Source organism: Helianthus annuus, chromosome 9, assembly GCF_002127325.2.
Source record: "Helianthus annuus cultivar XRQ/B chromosome 9, HanXRQr2.0-SUNRISE, whole genome shotgun sequence".
Taxonomy (NCBI): domain Eukaryota; kingdom Viridiplantae; phylum Streptophyta; class Magnoliopsida; order Asterales; family Asteraceae; genus Helianthus; species Helianthus annuus.
The window spans coordinates 32,458,467-32,471,389 of record NC_035441.2 but is presented as its reverse complement, the minus strand read 5'-3'; the positions used below and the strand labels follow the sequence as shown (position 1 = coordinate 32,471,389).

General features: G+C 37.7%; 1 protein-coding gene across 14 annotated transcripts; it reads right to left on the bottom strand.

The window, feature by feature from the left end:
* Positions 1-666: 666 nt before the first annotated feature.
* On the bottom strand, positions 667-5,546 carry LOC110877451 (proton pump-interactor 1). 14 transcript variants are annotated; one of them, XR_004868318.1, is made up of 13 exons: positions 5,327-5,545; positions 4,818-5,220; positions 4,660-4,734; positions 4,497-4,575; positions 4,092-4,271; positions 3,819-4,013; positions 3,632-3,730; positions 3,090-3,171; positions 2,918-2,985; positions 2,323-2,433; positions 1,943-2,262; positions 1,512-1,702; positions 667-1,309 (listed from the first exon to the last, which is right to left on the bottom strand). XR_004868318.1 is itself a non-coding variant. In XM_035978094.1 (12 exons), exons 4-9 carry the CDS (start codon positions 4,469-4,471, stop codon positions 2,430-2,432), a joined length of 573 nt encoding a protein of 190 aa, XP_035833987.1. In that variant the 5' UTR covers positions 4,472-4,575; positions 4,660-4,734; positions 4,818-5,220; positions 5,327-5,545; the 3' UTR covers positions 667-1,309; positions 1,512-1,702; positions 1,943-2,262; positions 2,323-2,429. The 14 variants fall into 14 exon arrangements, 11 of the variants coding, with proteins under 11 accessions (XP_035833987.1, XP_035833986.1, XP_035833982.1 ...); XR_004868319.1 differs by having other exon boundaries at positions 3,090-3,148; XR_004868317.1 differs by lacking the exon at positions 3,090-3,171 and having other exon boundaries at positions 4,464-4,575; positions 5,327-5,544.
* Positions 5,547-12,923: the final 7,377 nt, after the last annotated feature.

Below are 12,923 nucleotides of genomic sequence, written 5' to 3'. Positions count from 1 at the left end.
TGATCATATTATCACCTCTAAAATTATATAAAATTTATATGATCATGGGTTCGAGGAAATCAACTTTTAGCATATAAGTAGCACAATGCTTGGTTGTTATAACGTCATTTTTAGTACAATCTAAATAACCAAGGTAGATTGGGTTGACCGCTGACCCACTATCAGTATTTAGTTTTTAGGTCTAAATTGTATTTTTAATCTTGAAAATAACGTAAGTCTTTAACTGTTATTAGATAGATAAAATTAGCTCAAAAAGGAATATATTCGGGTGAAAGAGGTCTGGAAGGCACATATCAAATTAATACACTTATTTTAGCTTATGTTGTAGCTACTCAAACCAAACATTAATTCCCCCGAAGTTCCCACATACAAGCATCTATGTAGAGAAATTGTAACACAACTTAAGTTACAAAGTGACGTAAAAAATGCACTTGAGCTATGTAAAACTACTCCAGCCTCTTGTGTGACTTGAGCAGGTGAACACCAGTTTTGAGTCCATCCCTGGCACCCGCACAACAAACAGAGTCTGCACTCTTGTAGTAATCTTCTAGCGTCACCAAAAGCCACAACAGAGAATTAGCCAAAGCTCGATGTACCTCACCAAACCATTTGTAGGTGGATAATCAAGGTTTTTAATCTAACATGACCTGATCCATCTCTCGCTGGTTAATCTAAAGATGAGTTTCTTTATTTAACATAAGAATCAATACATAGGATTCTGCTAGTTTATTACAATAAAAAAGGTAACTCATAAAATGCTAGAAACCTATGTTGCGTTTGACCCGTAACCCACATGACACATTTAACCAGTTGCCCCAAATCCCCCAAATCCAACTGGTAAAAGAATATCAAAATATCTTCAGCGGTGATCTCACCATGCTCTGAACTCGCATCTGAACTGGAGTCACCCCTTTCTCTAAAAAACCAGGTCGCTTCAACCCAAGTGTACTTCATCATCCAAATATTTAGGCAAACAACTAAAAGTACATATCTAATTTTAAACAAATTCAATTAAACACCTTACCAATGATGATAGCTTTTAGCTAGTCATATGGGGTAGAACTATATAAAGAAAAAACTTCCAACCATATTTCCTCCACCAACAACAGTACATCCAGTTTCAAAAACGGATAGCTTAGTTCAGGTAAAAAACGGATCGCTTTGGAAATGTGACATTTAAATGAGTTGAAACGATTCATTTTTTAGCTGAACCAAAACAACATTCAATAATCGACCCATTTCGACCCGACCCGAACAAATGTAGCCTTTTTTAATTGACCTGTTGACTGGAAGCCATTCTGAGCGAAACCTGTTCAAAGAAGCAAACAAAATGAGTTCAATATTTCAAAGAAAAAAGGCAGGTCACGTAACGCATCAGAATGGATTTAGGTGAAGATAATCAACAAGTTGAACGTGTATTCGGTCGATTCATGCAGGTTTGATCCAATGGTCAAAACATTTTCTTTAATGAAAGACATATGAGTGCACCAATGCCCCTTAAGTGTGCCTACCGTCGCGAATGAAGAACAATCGAGACAAAAAATAGATGGTGAGACATCGACGTGGAGGTTGCTGCCGAACTGTCCTGCCTTAGAGCATTAGAGCTTGATATAGAGGAAGCATTAGCTTGACACTTAGATCCACCTTTGAGGTTTTGACTCTGCAGTTGATGGTAGCAATATACCACCAGAAGGATTCTCCTCTGCATTTTGACAAACAAACACATTATCAGAAGCAGTACCTTATCTGAAATACTCTTTTTAAAAACAAACCCATTTGGACCCATCCATATTGACAAAACTTGTTTTAACACAAACCAAAATGCCAACCTTTTAAAACCCGCCCTAACCTGTACCCATCCATTTTTTTAAATCATTCATCCCTAACACAGATTTACCCTAATAGTTGCAACTAATAACACTTCTAGTCCTAATAATTATACCAAGAATGGGCTTCATTCCAAGCTTTAACACGACCGACTCCAAGAATGGGCTTCATTCCAAGAATGGGCTTCATTCCAAGCTTTAACATAGCCTTTCGTTAACCGTGCAGTCAAGTCCCATACACGAATATTGAACTTACATTCTTGCAGTCAAGTCCCATACACGAATATTGCCATTTTTGTTAACCATGCTGCTACGCTTGTCGCGGCTGCGCTCGCCACGCCGCTGCAGCTGCGCTCGCTCGCTCACTGCGCCGAAGCTCCTGTTCACGTTTCAAAGCTTCCGCAGCTTCTTTTTATTCCTTTTTCCTTATTTCAGCCTGAAAGAACAACATTAGTGTTGTCAACTTCACTCAACACTTAAAATACAAAAATATTACCATTTCTTTATCGATTCTCTTCCAAAAGACCAGCATGTCCCTTGCCAGTTTCCTTGTGCAAATTGAAGCGCCCCTCGTCAACTTAAGCGATCTACTCACCTTCATCTTTACCTGGAACAAAGCGAAACTTCTTAAGCATGTAAGCGAAACTTCTTAATACCAAAAAATCATGACTTTAATTTGCCAAACAGCGTGTAAAATGGAATTAAGAAGCCAGAGATCAGGAGCAAAACAAAAATAAAAAACGAAGTAGATGTTACTGATGACTGACCTAAAGAACTCCTGGAAATTGTTGTTATATTTTTAAAGGTGGCCATTTCAATCCACTTATGATAGTTAATTAACACATGTCATATGAACAAAACTGAAAAGGTAAAACAAAAATTCAAGAAAGTAGGCCAGTGCGTCGAATTGTTTTAAGGGTATAATGGTCATTTCACTTGGAGTCAAATGAACTTTATATCATCTTTGAGTGAAAAGGACTAAACACACATGTGTTACAGTTTGGAAAAAACTATATCCATATGTTTAATCTACTTGATATCAATATATCAAACTAATAGTTTTGGACAATTATTTTTAGATAAGGATAGACCTCAATATTTCTTCCATAATAAATAATCTAGCACCAGCCTCAATACCTACTTGGATTAATTCCTTTCCCTGCCAATACAACACAATATATCAAAGAATGACTAATAAATAAGATATTTAGAACAAAAAGGTAATAGAAAAGATTATTTTCGAAAAAATATCAATTTGCGCACCATTATATGATCATAAGGCCAATGTCTGTATCAGGGCCAGTTCCCTCTTTAAGCTACTTCTTGATTGGGTAATAAAAGATAGCTATGAATTTATATAAGCTCCATAAATGACACTTATATGAATAATACGATTTTCGGGTTCGGGTTGGATTCAGATTCGTGTAAAATTTTCGGGGTCGAGTCGGGTTGAACCCGCCAACCAGCGAACCCGACCCGTTTAGCACCCCTAAATTTCCATAAAATGGACTTTAATCAAAATGTTTTAATTACGAATATCAGCTATCAACGATCTAACCATATTGCCATCCTGTTAGACATAAAAAATAGCATCGCTTGTGGAGATAAACAAACAGATGATTGTTTCATTTGTTAAAATATCTTAAAAACGAATTACAATAAACCGTAACTAATGTAAACTATCTGATAAAAACAAACCAGTGTGCTCTATAGTAGAGAATCACCAATAAGCGAATATAAGCGTTTAATGTGCTTCCCAATATTAATAAAATTTAGAAATCAGACAACTGGAGTGTTTAACAAACCTCTGAGGTTGAAAGCTCTATAAGGGCATTAACGTCCTTACTTGCAGCTAGCCTTCTTGCATCGTTCAAGAGGGAGCGGCTTTGGTAAAAGCAAGTATTCTGGAAAGACAGAAAACGAAAAAATTGATGACATCCATTTTAAATTCTAAAACACAAAATCTAGCCTTAAATGAAAATGCTAACATACCTCTTCTTCACGTTTATTCCTCAGCTCACGAATTTTGTGATAGACCTTATCCTTTTTCTCGATCACTACACACAATTCCTCCTCTAAAGAAGCAATCACATTGTTTATGGCCTCCTTTTCAGTCTCGAGTGTCTTAAATTTGGCCTTGATAGCTTGATGATCCTTGCGGACCTCGTCAAGATCAACGCTAATAGACTACAAACAACATGGAATCATAATAAGCATTAATAAATAAACTTTTACACTGGTATATAGAAGAAGAGGCGTTCTTACTTTGACCTTGTCTTGAATGGCATCTTTTTCACCAACAAATTTTTGAACTTCAGCCCTCATAGCAGCGTTTGCAATAACCTTATCCCTCGTCCCTTGAAGTTGTTTTATTTCTCTGATGATTTGTTTCTCCTCGTTTAGAGTAATACTTTCATGTTGAATACGGTATTGCATGCTCTTAATCTGCATCAAGATTCAAGAGTAAAAATTAATTAATAACTATCTGATCCCTTTTAAAAGACGATTTAGGACCTTAATCATCGAAAAATGAAAATACAATTTGAGCGACTCTTGAGCCATTTGACTGTTTTACCAATCATCGAAAAATGAAAATACAATTTGAGCGACTCTTGGACCTTAATCAACCACATAAACCTTAGCATTCAATAAAAATAGTCAAGGTTGTACATCGAGGACACGAATATATCCTTCCAACTCTACAAGCATAATTTTTCTCTTCAGTTAGATTAGAAATAAGGGTCACCACCTGAATACAAAATGATTTAGTTATAACGAAGCACTGATATTTTTATATGAAAGCAAAACGACAGTGTCTAATTCAGAAAATAACCTCATTCAGCAAATGATCTTGGAGAGACCCAATATTGTATGGGATTCACCGGTGATCTGATTGTAAGATATACCTCTGCAGATCAAACAAATTTAGTCATCAGTGTTATCCATATATTACACATTTTTAGCTTAAAAATCAGTAAAAATGAGACTTACAATATCTTAAAGCTTACAAAGCTACTGCAAGAAACATATATTATCAATAAGTGGACACCAATACCCCAGATCCCATTCCATGTCTTTCAAGAAATCCAGATTATCGCAAGGCTCCATACAAAAAAGAAGAGCCACACTCTCTGTCTTCACCAACTGAAATAATCAACAACAATATCAATAAAAAGCCTGCAATAATTTATGTTCCGTAAATAAACAAATACTAAAACACATAATAGAAGATTCAGCAAAGCCCTAAAAAGACTCAGATCCAGATCCAGATAAACCCTAAATTAAATCGATTCAGATCCAGATCCAGATCTGAACGCAAACCCATAAGATTTGAATGTAAAAGACTCAGATCTGCAAAGTAATGTCATCTTCATCTTCCTCACTCCATCTTCATCTACACCAAACAAACCGAAAATGTCAAAAAAATGACCTTGAGCTGACGAAAGCAAGAACTTGAAGATAAACAGGGAAGAAAAGGAGAACCAACAAAAGAAAAGTACCTGGTTTGGTTTTCTGAAATTTGTGTATACGGTTTGACTCCTCTTTCCTGTTTGCGAGAGAGAGTGAGAAGGTGAACGAAGGAAGATGAGTGTTTGAATTTTGGTCTTGCGGGGTTTGGTTTTCACCAGGTTTGTGCTTTTGGGGGGTTGAAGATGAAGAAGATTAGGGTTTGAAGAATGCAAGAGCGGCCGAATGAAATGAATAGGGTTTGGAGAGAGATACGAACATTATATTGGATCCGGAATATAAAATACGGGTCAAGAATATCCGGTTCAAGCTCCGCGTGTGTTGAATGGGTTTTTCAACACTTTGTGCTTAATAGGTTTGTACAATGGGCTTCAAAGACTTGTAAAGTGGCAAATGACCATTCTATCCTTCCTATATGCTTTATAAAGTAGTATAGATAAGTAACAGAATCTATAAATTAGAATGAAGATATGATAATGTAAAAAGAAGAAAAAGCCCACGCGTACAAAAATTTAAAAATTGATGATGAACGGCTGAGATTGCTTCCTATCCTTCCTAGCGAAAATTAACTTTCTATTTGATCTTTGCCCTAATATATAATTATTTAATAACTTTTTTCTAAATATATTCTGACAAAAAGTAATATAATAAGTTAAATCCAATGATGCAATTAAAGTAACCTTCAAAGAAGCCAACAACCTTTTTGGGTTTATATTACATCGGTTATTAAAAAAGAGAAAAGCAACAACAAAAGAAGCCAACAATGAACAACCCTTCTTGTGTTTATATTACATTACCATATTATAAATTACAAACATCTTTGTGCTTAATGGAGTTGTACTCTAAGGATTGGGAGTTTTCCAAAAATTTTTGAGTTTTTATTTATCACAAATGTGTTAGTTAATTACACCTTTTTACAAACATGTTTGTGCTTAATGGAGTTGTACTCTAAGAATTGGGAGTTTTCCAAAAAAGTTTTTGAGTTTTCATTTATCACAAATGTGTTAGTTAATTACACCTTTTTTCCTAAGACAAATGTATAATTCTTAACTCTTAAATAGTTAATACAAATAAAAATTTCTGAGAAATTCAAGTATCCATATCATATTTGTATTTATTTCAAATAGAATATTTATTAAATCCTAGATATTATTATTATTTATATACTATTAGTTGGTAACATTGTTAGGCATTAAAACTTGTATTTTTAGCTTATAAAGTTGGACATTGCTTTATGATAAAACCATGTAATATAGTATTTATTTATATCCTATTAATTGGTAACATTGTTAGGTAGGGATGAGCACGGTACCCGTTCGGTACCGGTACTGAAAAACGAGAAAAGTGGGTACCGATACCGAATACACCGGCCATAACATGGAGCTCATGTATAATGTTTAGGGGCTGTTTGGTAACTTTTGAATGGTTAAGTGCTGAATCAGTAAGATGTCTGAACTACTAAATGCTTAAGCAGTATGAGGTCTGAACTATTAAGAGACAGTATAATACTTAACCGTTCAGAGACAAATGTCTGACAAATTCAGATTAGAGGTCTTAAACATTGAGACTTGGTATAATAGTTAATCATTCAGATGCAAATTTCTGAACCATTCAGATGCAAATGTCTGAAACATTCAGACATTTACTCACGAAACAAACAATATGAATCATTAAGTGTTGAACCAGTAAGAGGTCTGAACCATCCAGACCCTCATTAAGAGGTAAACAAACAGCCCCTTAATTATTAACTAACCCATACCGGCTGAATTTGTAAGCCCCGGCTGCAACGCAGCGGGAGCTCACATCTAGTTGGTTATTAAAAAGAATTATTACATCGGTAATTAAGAAAGATAACCAACATATGTGGGAATGTAAAAACAACTTTCTTTGGACCCCTTGTTAAAAAAAAAGTTCTAGTCCGTTTTTCTACTCGCACAGGGCTAGAGGTCTTCCTTATTCTCAGTAATGCCTTGTACTTTTGCTACTAAAACGGAGTGTTAGATGTTTACCACATGAATTATGGTTTCGATATTGAATTTATGGGTCAATTTATTATATAAAGGCTCTTAATTCTAAGAAGTGTAAGAAGAATTTATAGAGTAACAAGTGTCCAATAATCTAAAATTAAACCCACTACATCACCATACAAAACCTAAACACCCACCCCCACCCCACCCAACCACCACCCAATTAGGAGCCTTTGTAGTGGGTGGGGGTGGGGGTGGGGGTGGGGGTGGGGGTTTTTGTAGTGGATATTTTTAGGAGCCTTTGTACCTTTTTTACAATAGGAGCCTTTGTATTTAATCCAAATCCTGGAATTAATCATATTCCCAGTTTTCATGCTTTGACAGGTACACTGTGTACAGAATAGGAGAGATACTCCCTTAGACTAAGCGGTATGGGGGCCGGCTTAGGCCCGGCGAGGCCCGGCCGCCGGTCCCCCACACCGCCGCCCTCAAAACAGCTCGGCGAATCCAGCGACCCACAGCCGAAGTCGAGGGCCCAAAGTTCAAAGATATATCCGTTGCATAACGGATAATTTTAGTAAAAAAATACTTTTTCACTTTAAATATATACAACTTTTATCCATTTTTTATACAATTCTCATCCATTTCTTTCATTCTTCTCCCATTCTCTCATCCATTTTTATTAAAAAACACTCCCATTTTTTATACAATCATGAATCCCTTCAACCCAAACAACCCCAACCCGAACAACCCCAACTCGAACAATTCCAACCCTAACAATCCCAACCCGAACAATCCTAACTTTTTTTCGAGTCCCACTTACACTCCGACTATAGATCCTTCGTGGGGGTCTCCACCATTTACGTTTTCGGGTTTCCAACAATCACTTAACGCCTTCTATGTCCCAAGTTCAACAAATGCAACAATACCAAGCACTCCAACAATTCATGCAACGCAACTCGCTTCAACTTGATCAATTCCAATCGCAACTGCCAACTTCGCAACCGCAACCCTCGGTTCAACTTGACGATGATGATGAAGTCGTCCCCGAATCGCCACCTAAAAAACTCAAGCGCAAAAAAAAACACGGGGAAGGGGAAGGCGGTTGAAACCGAACCCGACACCGCAAAAAAAAAAGCGTTTTGAGAGCAAAGGCGAGAACGTGGACAAAAGTAGAGGAGGAGGCGCTAGCAATTGTGTATGTTAAGTCTTCAAATTGCCCGATTGTCGGTATGAACCAAAGTTAATTTTTTTTAATTTAAATTAAAAATATTTATTTTATAGTTTTACTAATGCAAATTTTTTAATTTTAGGGACGGGTTCTAGTTTTTGCAATGCATGTACGGATAAATTTAACGAGCTTATAGGGCAAGGTCCGATACGTGATCTTGATTCCGTATCGGGCAAGTGGCGGAAAATGAACAAGTGCGTGAATGATTTTATGGGGATTTATAACCCACTTTACATCAATAGTCCTAGTGGGAGTAGCGAGAGGACGTTCTTAACCTTGCGATGGCTAAATGGGAATCAAAAAATCCGCCTTTCCCGCACCTCGGAGTATGGAACATTTTAAAGAAAGAACCTAAATGGGCGCCGGTTCCAAATGAGGTCGCAACCGCCAAGCGGACTAAAACTTCCGAGTCCAGAATTTATAGTGCGGGAGGCTCCACCGCTCGTTGTCAAATTGACATAAACGACGAACCAGAATATGACGAGGATGCGTTGCCCGCTCACGAGATCGAACGTCCCGGCGGAATAGATAAAGCAAAAAAAGAGGCGGCCGGAAAATGCAAAGGGGCCGGCTCGAGTGGAGGGGGCGGCTCGGGTGGAGGTGGCTGCTCGAAGGCGTCTTCGAAAATGGACGAGTTGATTTCCGAATTCTGTTTGTTTAAAGACTTTGCAGCCGAAAAATATAGTCACAAGAAAAACGTGTCGGCCGACTATGCTAGAGCGGAGGATTTTAGGATAATGAGGTTGGATCTCGACTCGGTTCCAGAGGATGAAGATGAACGAGAGGTGTATCGGAGGATGAAGGAAGAGGTGAAGAAAAAATGGACGTCGTAGGTTTTTTTTATAGGAAATGTAATTTTTATTTATTTCTCGGAAATGTTTTTTTTTTTTTTTATTTTTAGGAAATGTAATTATTTTTTTATGTTATGAAATTAATTTATTTAGGATAAATTACACTTTTCGTCCTTTATGTTTATACTGGATTGCAATGGATAACCTTAAACTTCAATAATTACAGTCACGGTCCTTTATTTGGAAAACACGTTACACCCTACGTCCTTTAACACTAACAAGGTTAAATTTTTTTAGTTAAATCTAGTCATGTGATTTGCATATAAGGGCAGATTGGTAATTTTACTCATTTATTTAAAAAAAGAAAATATATATATATATATATATATATGTATACACATAAATCCAGTTAGTTCTGGTCAGCTTCTTCCTCTCTTCAACCCCCCTCACCAACCTCCACCACCATCACCTTCGTATCCCAGCCCCCACCACCGACTCGAGCCATACCACCACCTCTGACGTATACCAGAAATTTAACACACACACTTTCTCTCTCTCTAAACCTCTTCCCCAACCAAATCAAAATCCACTAACTTAATATATACAGTTAGGGTATCCCATCGAAGGCATCAGTAAAAGAAAACATGAAACCTGTGGATTTCAAATCACAAATACCACCAACAACCATCATCACAATCTCTAAATCTGAAAACCCCATTCTCCACCATTACCCACCATCGTCAAGTCTTGGGTTAAGTCCACACCCACCACCACCAGAAATCTCCACCATATCTAGAAACTACCATCACCAAACAACGAAAATCTGTGATGTTTAGAGAGGGAGAGAAAAAAGAGAAACAAATGATTTTCTACTTCTAAAAACAGAATCTTTCTCTTTAAACACGCACAATTGATTTTCTTCACTCAAATGGCGAGAGAAAATAGAATCAGACTGTACCTGCGTCTCCATCTTTCTCTCTGTACTTCACCGTCATAGCCACTTCGCCACCCACCACCAGATTCGGGAGTCGCACCTTCATCTCTTTATTTACCTAAACCCTAGATCCGACTAATCGATTGCAGATCTGCTAAAACAGATTCGAGATGGGGCAATGGGGTTGCAGGAATGAGGGAGTGCTTAGAGTGAGTGATGGCCGGAGTGGTTGTGGCGAGCCTTTAGGTGGTGGTTGACGGTAGGACTGGTGGTGGTGAGAAGCAGGGTTTTAGAGAGAGAGAAAGAGACGGTTGAGACTTTGGGTGAATTTTGGTTTACAGATATAAATAAATATATTTTCTTGTTTTTTCATTTTTAATATATTTTTATAAGTAAATAGGTAAAATTACAAAACCACCCTCGTGTAAATAGACTTAACCTAAAATTTTAGCATTGTTAGTGTTAAAGGACGTAGGGTGTAATGTGTTTTCCAAATAAAGGACCGTTGGTGTAATTATTGAAGTTAAAGGCTATCCATTGCAATCCGGTATAAACATAAAGGACGAAAAGTGTAATTTATCCATTTATTTATGTTGTTTTATGTTGTATTTTTTAATTTTTTATAAAGTTTTTATTAAGTTGATAAAAAAAACTTAGAAAATTATAAAATATTTAGGTGGGGTAGCCCCCATCCTCCACCCCCCTCAAAAGTGAAGGTGGCCCACCCCCATGAGCCGGTGATGTGGCGTCTACGTGGCGGCCCATCCTCATATGGATGGACCTCACCATACCCTCTAATCTTATGATTCATACATATATTAAGGTAGCCTCTCTTGGGGTTTATAAATATTAGCTGCGTTGGCAGTGGTAAATGTTTGATGTTGGCAGTGGTAAATGTTTGATGTGGTAGCTGACGAGACACGTTTGTGAATGCAACATGATAGGATGGTATATGAAGACTATGAGAGTATTTGAGAAGTCTCGTTTACCATGATATTAGGAGTGAACAGAAAAGCAAAGGAATTGGACCCACAAACAATCTTGGTCTCATATTACCGTAATATTAGGAGTGAATTGAAAAGCAAAGGAATTAGACCCACAAACGATCTTGGTCTCGTATTACCATAATATTAGGAGTAAATAGAAAAGCAAAGGAATTGGACCCATAAACCATCTTGGTAGTAATTGCGAATATTTAGTAGCGGTGAACATTATGATTGAGCCATGTCATGATTAAGCAAGAAGATCTCAAATCTTAATTGTATTTGAAAACTGGGAGTAAAAATTCATGTGTATGACTAAACACATTAACTTCATAACTAATATGAGTATATGTTTTAATTGAGGTCTATTGTCTCCTTACATAATTCTTTTCCGGCAGAAGGCACCCGGCAAATATGGACGGCCGGAGTACAGAGTTAGGTCGCAAGGGTATTACGAAATACTTTGTCTCGAGGTTACCAGATGGATGTAGTTCGAAGGATATTGCGGAAGCATTAGGAGCCTTTGGGACGGTCGAGGGAGTTTACATCGCTAGGAAGAGAGACAAGCGAGGATTTCGTTTCGGCTTCGCTAGTTTCAAAGGAGTGAAAGACGCGGTGCAGTTAGTGAAGGATTTGGGTAATATTTGGATGGGAAACTATAGTCTCGTCATCAATGTGGCTAAGTTTGCAATGGAAAACGGAGCTGAGAGAGACAATAAGGAGCAGAAAGGAATGAATAAGGGTCAGACTTACTTGGATTAGGAAGGCTCTAGAAGTAGCAACTTTGTCAACAATGGGAGATCCTTCGCTGAATCCCTGTCAGGTAAGACTTTGGGTCCGACCAAATTGAAGGAAGTGGTGGTCTCCGGGTACGTTAAGGCTTATGGGGAGCTACACGGTAAGGCAATAATCGGCAAAGTTAAGGACTTGTGGACATTAAGAAAGTTTGATATCCTGCTAAAGGAAGCGAATATTGGGGATACGAAGATTAAGTATCTACGAGGTTTGAATATTCTATTGGTTTTCCAATCATCTCTCGAGGCAGACAGTTTTAGAGCCAATGCTCCGGGGTATGGGTGGTTCGTTTTCGTGGAAATATGGAAGGGACAATCTTTAACTTTTGAGAGATTGGCATGGCTGAACATTCTAGGGGTTCCACACCATCTGTCAGAAAATGAAACATATGATTCGGTGGGAAGGCGTTTTGGAAAAGTTATTCATGCTTCACAAAGGCAGCCAAAGGACAATATTTTAACCTCTGATTGTGTGTGCGTTATGACAGAATCGTTCAAGAGGATTGAAGAAGAAGTCATTTTAATTGAAGACGGGAAACGTTTCAGGATATGGGTCGAAGAAGAAAGGGGAGATTGGATACCAGATTCGATCGAAAATCAGGAAGACTATTCGGGAAAAATATGACGGGTGGGATTTAATATCTGAGAGTGAAAACAAAAATAACATAAAGAATATGACAGAGACTGATAGTCAAGTTAGTGAAGAAAAAACTAAGAAGGAAGGTGTAAAGAATAATAAAATATCATGCCCGACCACCCAGCCGGAACTCGATGTCAACACAAATTCCCGGAATACGGCGGTTGGTGGGAGGGAGTATTGTGAGGTGAGATCTCCGACGACACAGGAAGGGGATGGTGACTGAAGCGGGAGTGTTCCGGCAAAGAGTAGGTGTACCAGAGAAAAAGAACAGTCGGAAGAGGTATCTTCG

Bases quoted from the DNA above. Each gene is read 5' to 3' on its own strand.
- LOC110877451 (XM_035978088.1), bottom strand. From the start codon at position 4,535: ATGCTTGTAGAGTTGGAAGGATATATTCGTGTCCTCGAT. The intron at 4,272-4,496 runs GTACAACCTTGA...ATCTTGATGCAG, and splicing joins GATATATTCGTGTCCTCGAT to ATTAAGAGCATGCAATACCG. The intron at 2,263-2,322 runs GTAATATTTTTG...TTGTTCTTTCAG, and splicing joins AGAGAATCGATAAAGAAATG to GCTGAAATAAGGAAAAAGGA.